This window comes from Aptenodytes forsteri, unplaced genomic scaffold (genome assembly GCF_000699145.1).
Source record: "Aptenodytes forsteri isolate BGI_AS27 unplaced genomic scaffold, ASM69914v1 Scaffold118, whole genome shotgun sequence".
NCBI classification, from domain to species: domain Eukaryota; kingdom Metazoa; phylum Chordata; class Aves; order Sphenisciformes; family Spheniscidae; genus Aptenodytes; species Aptenodytes forsteri.
This window is the reverse complement of record NW_008795859.1, coordinates 309,083-314,889: the sequence shown is the minus strand read 5'-3', so window position 1 is coordinate 314,889 and position 5,807 is coordinate 309,083. Positions and strand designations below refer to the sequence as shown.

The window sequence follows — 5,807 nt, the reverse complement described above, 5'->3', positions numbered from 1 at the left end:
CCGTGGGGCGGCGGACTGCGGGGGGCGCCTGCGGGGGGCTGTGGGGCTGCGAGGGCTCTGGGCCGGGCATCTGGGGCTGTGGGGCCGAGGGGTCTCCGCTGGCTGCTGATAGTGGCCTGGGCAAGTCCCAAGGTGAGTCCTGCCCCAACTCTGGTGAAACGGGAAACACTCACTGTGGGGCAGCTGCCGCTCAGGTCTCGCCGATGCCCAGGGCCCTGGCAGGGCTGAGGCTGGCCTTTGCTTTTGTCTCGCATCAGATCGTTTTTCCCCACTCTGGAGTGTCAGGAGCTACATGTGCCAGCGATCACAGCTGAGCGGTGGTGCTGCTTCTCCTCTCCTGAAGCTTTTCTGACTTGATATTTTCTTGAGAGTGTAGCGAGAGGTAAGTCTGGTCACAAGGACTTAGAACTGCAAAGGTAAAGAGTAAATCCCCAAATCATCTGCGGGTAATGTGCTTATCTGTGCAGGAGCTGCCTGAAGCCAGTGGATGAGGATCCTGTTTGTGTATAAATGATTATCATGCACTTTTGAAGAAGTAAGCCCTCAGGTAAGTTCATTGTTAAGTATTTATAAAGCTGTTGTTGACTGTGCATTTTGTGTTGTTGAGTGGCAATAAATTAGCTTCCAAGTGTCTCTTGTGCCCTTTCTCTTTCATCCTCGCCTATAGAATTGTTCTTACATGTTCTCTGTAAACAAGAAAATGAAAACAACTAAGACTGGAACGGGGAGTTGGAGTACAGGGAGTGGAACACAATGACAACACAATGATTTTTTTTTTTTTTTTACTCTTAAAATCTACTTGCCTGCATTAGGTTGCAGGCTTTGCTGGAATGATTCGGAGTTCAGTGTGTTTTCTTATTGTGGTCCCGTGGACAAGTAACTTTGTCTTTGCCTAGGCTGTATTTTGCACGCACTTCTTTCTGTGCTGTTGCGTACTCTCCTTCCCCTGTTAAAATGCTGGATGCAGGTAGTCAGTTCAGAAGTCGTGTAAAGAATTACCTTTGCCTGTGCGTTTTGTCCGCTCTGCTCCTAGTCCCCCAGGTGTTTGCTGCAATGATTCTTTGTTTCCTTAAATTTATGTTTTGGTAGGTTATAAAAATGTTCAGTGCAAGCCAGTCCTCCAAAGCCCAGTTCCTCGACAAAGCACGCCAGGCTCGGGAGGAGCGGAGGGAGCTGAAGGAGAGGGAGCGTGCCGCCGTCCAGATCCAGGCTTTGATCAGGAGATTTCTCTGTCGATGCCGCCTGCAGAGGGAGATAAGGTGTGTGAAATTCTACCTTCCACGCTTTGCTCTTATCTGGAGAGGTGTGCTTGATTTTTAACTACCGATGCTCATTTTTCCCACTTTGGTAGGAGAGAAGTGGAGGATTTCTTTGGGGCAAATGAGTCTGGCTCAAGTAAAAGAAGTGCTCTTTCTATCTTCAGAATTGCTAGGAAACTACTGTTTGTATTTAATCATAAAGAGGACAAAGAGGTAAGGTTGCTACCCTGACATGCTTTTCTTCTTTTGAGGACATATTTCAACATGTGAAATATGTTTAATTAGTTATCTAGTGATGGTGTAGGTTCCTGCAATATATTTTGGCTTCAGAAATGTGATCTCTGTCTCCTAGTCCTTCTCGGAGAGATCTGCCTGTAAGAATGAAATAGAAGAACCCTTGAATGTTTTAGTAGCGGTTCCGTATTCAGGGCATAGTTTAACGAATGTTTTTCCTGGTGACCGTGCCAACTTCAGTAATTGAGCAGTGCCTTGTGATTTTTGTCAGCTGCACCAGTTCCCCAGGCAGGTACGTTGTGGCAAGCTCACAAAGAGCTGTCCTGGCAGAGTGTAGCATGCAGGCTGTTCGTATCACAACTGCTTTTCTGACCGTGCCCTGAACTTGTGGTTTCAGAGTGAAGCTCTTTGCTGTAGTGTCTATGAAATGATGTATTTGCCCCAGGAAACTGTGAGGGCTAATTATAAGGAAAACAATTGGAAAAGGGAAGGCTGTATTTAAATTGCAGCAGCAGTGGGTGACTTTTTTTTTAATCTCTGTTCCATCGAAGTCCTCTTCCGTTGATGATGGTGCAAGTACTGCAAATGGAGTTTTCTGTATTTACAGCATAAAAAAAAAAATGTGTATATTACATACAAATTCTTTAAGTGCCTGGCATCCATTTGAAGTTCTGCAGGACAGTAATTGGGTGCATTGCTGAAATATGTCTGTTCTACTTCCTCTTCTCCTTCCCCTTCCAGCAGCAAGTCAGTCCCTTGCTGGGCCGAGGACTAGGCTGTGCTCGTTTCCACTCTATTTCTGGACACCGCTCTCAGTTAGGATAACCACAGCAGCCCATTCTGTAGCTCAGAATGGCTTTATAACTTGCAAGCATGTGACAAATACAGCTGGACTGAAATAATAATTAAGGAGTTCTGGATGTGATGGCCGGGCTCTGCTGAGAGCCGTGAGGGTTGGGAGTTCGGAACACACGGCTGCACTCGTTAGCCTTAAGCTGAACCCCAACAGGAAGATGCTTTTCCCGGCTTCAGTCCATGCTGTTGAGGCAGGCAATTTAGCAGGGAAGGCTGAGAAATTCCTCCTGTTGATGAGCACTGTGTTCAAGGAGGGAACTCTTCTGCATAGCTGTAGCATGACGTGTGAGATGCGCCCTCGGGGAAGGAGCCGTCGGCCCTGTCTGTAGGGAATGTGTTTGGAACATTTGTTGTTTTGATATGGAGGTATCTTGCTCCCTCTGCTGAGCTGTTCCTAGTGCTTTTCCAGAATAGCCCTTCCTGTAGTTAGAACTAATGCCACCTTTTTTTTTTTTCCCTCAGAGATTTGAAAAGCTGTGCCGGTGTATTCTTAATAGTATGGATGTTGAGAATGAGCCCAAGGTCAGCAGGATGGTTTTTTTAGTTTGGGGGTGGGAGGGTTGTTTGGTTTTTTTTAATTCTATGTGTGGGGATTTAGGTTGGTGATATTTGAATTTTTAGCTTTCAAAAGCCCCTGAACACTGCTGAGTGTTCATTCACATGGTGAATGTTTGGACAAGTTCTTTAGGATTCCCCTGATACTTTTGCTATATACAGCTTCTACAGCTATAGGAGTTAAAGGGCACTTTCTTTCTGTGGTGGGTGGTATGCTTTGCCCCGTGAATTCTGGGGGCAGAAATAACTTGGTTCCGCTGCTGGGTTCAGTCGGGCACTGAGGAGGTCGTTTTGTTACAAACCTTCCTGGTAATGTATTCTGCCAGTCAGTATCACAAATACTAAGCACCGCTCCCATTTGTATCCTGCCTTTCTCAGGTGTGGTATGTGTCACTGGCACTCTCCAAGGATCTTACGCTCTTATGGATCAAACAGATCAAAGACATTTTGTGGTTTTGCTGTGAATTTCTCAAGCAGCTTAAGGTAAGAAACATTTTCTTTGTGTTTTGTCTCCCTGCATTTAACAGTTCTGTAGTTTGCAACGAGGCTAATTTGATTTATTAACATTGGTGTTTGTTATCGCAGCCTGACATCTTACAAGACTCCAGACTGGTCAATTTGCACCTCACAATGCTTGTTACCTTCACAGACACTTCTACGTGGAAAATCCTTCGGGGAAAAGGTTGGTGCATCCAATTCAATGCTTCAAGCCACTGATCTGGGATTTGCTATTAAAATCTACTGAACGCTGTTTCTGCACCTTGTCTTCTCCCCGTGCTTACCACAAAGATTCATTATGCTTCTGTGCTTGCACAAAGCATAGACTGGGCAGCAAGGATTCTCTTCAGATTAGATAGGCTATTTCCCTTAGAACAGCAACAGTTACAACATTTTTGTAATGCTCCAAAATCCCCCACACAAGGAGTGTTCAGAGGGTAATGGAATGAGTTTTTAGCTCTGGGTTTTTGTAGGAAATACACATAGAAAAGGTAGACAAGTTTCGGGAGGAAATATGACTCTTATACCTTAAATAAGGCTTGGTGGGAAATGCTGCTAAATGGTGGTTTTGCATGTAAGGGCAAGGACTTTGTGCAAGAAGGGCTTATGAATTGACAAACTATTTTATAGTGTGTAAGGAAGTAAAGAGTGGAGCTGTGATGCTGATTTAGTAACATCAGTGTTTTAACCCGGAAGGTGAAACCCTGAGGCCTGCCATGAACCACATCTGTGCAAACATCATGGGACATCTAAATCAGAAGGGATTTTATTCTGTGCTGCAGGTCAGTCTCAGGCTGATACAGTTATGTCTTCTCTCTGTTCAAACCAAGCCCCAGTCCTGCGCTGTGGTCCTTGTTCTGAGGAGGCTTTTATGATCTCTCTGGTGGCGTGTCAGGGAGAAGCTGGTTGTGGAGCACTGGTGATTTGTCTGTGGGCATATTTTTCTTCAAAGCACCTGAGACCAAATATACCGTCTCCTTTTTGTCACTACTGCTGAATCTAAATCCTACTTAATCACCTCGTAATGAGATGGACAGGAAGGACTCTTGAATATTTTTCCAAACTTTGCTGCTGCCCTTTTGTATGGATTTGATTTGTTTACTGTTCTGTAGGGGAAAGGGACTGATGTAATTTTTCTTAATCTTTGAAATGAGAACGATATTACCAGGCAGCTATGACCTGTTAATTTTAGAAGGCCTAGGAACCCTGAGTACAGGTCCCAGAGAAATAAGTACTGTAGAGTGTCTGACTTGATTTCAGTTTCTCTGTTATGCCATTACTAACCTGAAGCCCTTCTAGTTCTGCCAAATGACTTGTAGTAACTGGTTTTTAAATTTTTTTGGTGGTGTTCTTTTTCTCTGCTCTGAAAATAAATGCAAAGTGTTTCAGGAGTCATAATCTTTTTCTGAGTACTGCAGGGGTTTTTGTTTTTTGTTGTGTGTTTTCTTTTATTCCAGATTTTGCTAACTAATGGCTTGGCAAGATCCAGACCTTCCTTGTCCAAAGGCTCTTTAACTGCCATCTTCTCTCTTGCATTGCGGTAAGGCAGCCAGAGCTGCTTGGGATAATATGCAACCAAAGTTGTCTTTATTACGTTTTTGAAGACTTCTCATTCTGCCAGTCTCTTTGTGCTATTGAGAGTATGAAAGAAGCTGCTTTAGGCAAATAGCTCACTTTCCTGTCATCCTTTTTCCAATCAGAATGCTCTTAAGTCAGTAATTAGTGTTAGTATAAGCCTAGACTTCGGAGTGCCGTTCCAGTTTAGAGTACAGCATCTGTATGTCTTTCTGTTGAACCATCAGAAGGGGTTGGAGTTCTCTAGATAAGTATAGTTGTGCCTCTTCATGATGAACTGCTGATGCAGATGTACCCGTTACTCAATTTGCAGGGGCAAAGTTTGTCCCTGAAACAAGAGTTGGATGCAGATTTTTCTAATAGTTCAGTCTGTTCTCTTAAAAATAAGAAAAGTATGCTGTTACCCTGACCTCACCTCTGCAGAGCCCGTGTCTCTTCACTTTGGAAATCTGCAGCCGCTAACGAGCATTCTTTTAAGACTCCAGTGGTTAATTGTGTGCCACTTCCCTTCTATAGCTGTCACTGCTGGGATGGTGAGGTTGTGATGTTCAGTAGAGTAGTAGTGGACGTCCTTGAATATGTCACTTAACATCTTCCTAAGGAAAACAACTATGTAATTACTGACTTCGTGGTAGTGGGGAGAAGAGGAACGTAGGAGATTGTCGTGGCTTAACCTCAGTCAGTCAGCGGATGAGCACCCCACAGCTGCTTGCTCACCCCCCCTGCCCCCCCCCCCCCCGGTGGGATGGGGGAGAGAATTGGGAGAGTAGAAGTGAGGAAAAACTCATGGGTTGAGATAAAAACAGTTTAATAATTGAAATAAAATAATAA

The 5,807-nt window shown here is 44.5% G+C and overlaps 1 protein-coding gene across 1 annotated transcript in view; it reads left to right on the top strand.

Annotated features, from left to right (window-relative positions):
* Nucleotides 1-295: 295 nt before the first annotated feature.
* The window catches only part of UBE3B (ubiquitin protein ligase E3B), a 24,213-nt gene continuing 18,701 nt past the window's right edge, over nt 296-5,807 (top strand). Inside the window, exons 1-9 of the mRNA XM_009283842.2 lie at nt 296-382; nt 468-547; nt 1,090-1,259; nt 1,352-1,472; nt 2,811-2,870; nt 3,282-3,386; nt 3,489-3,585; nt 4,098-4,183; nt 4,859-4,941. Coding sequence (XP_009282117.1) covers nt 1,099-1,259; nt 1,352-1,472; nt 2,811-2,870; nt 3,282-3,386; nt 3,489-3,585; nt 4,098-4,183; nt 4,859-4,941 — 713 coding nt within the window. The 5' untranslated portion in view covers nt 296-382; nt 468-547; nt 1,090-1,098. The remainder of the gene's footprint in view (nt 383-467; nt 548-1,089; nt 1,260-1,351; nt 1,473-2,810; nt 2,871-3,281; nt 3,387-3,488; nt 3,586-4,097; nt 4,184-4,858; nt 4,942-5,807) is intronic.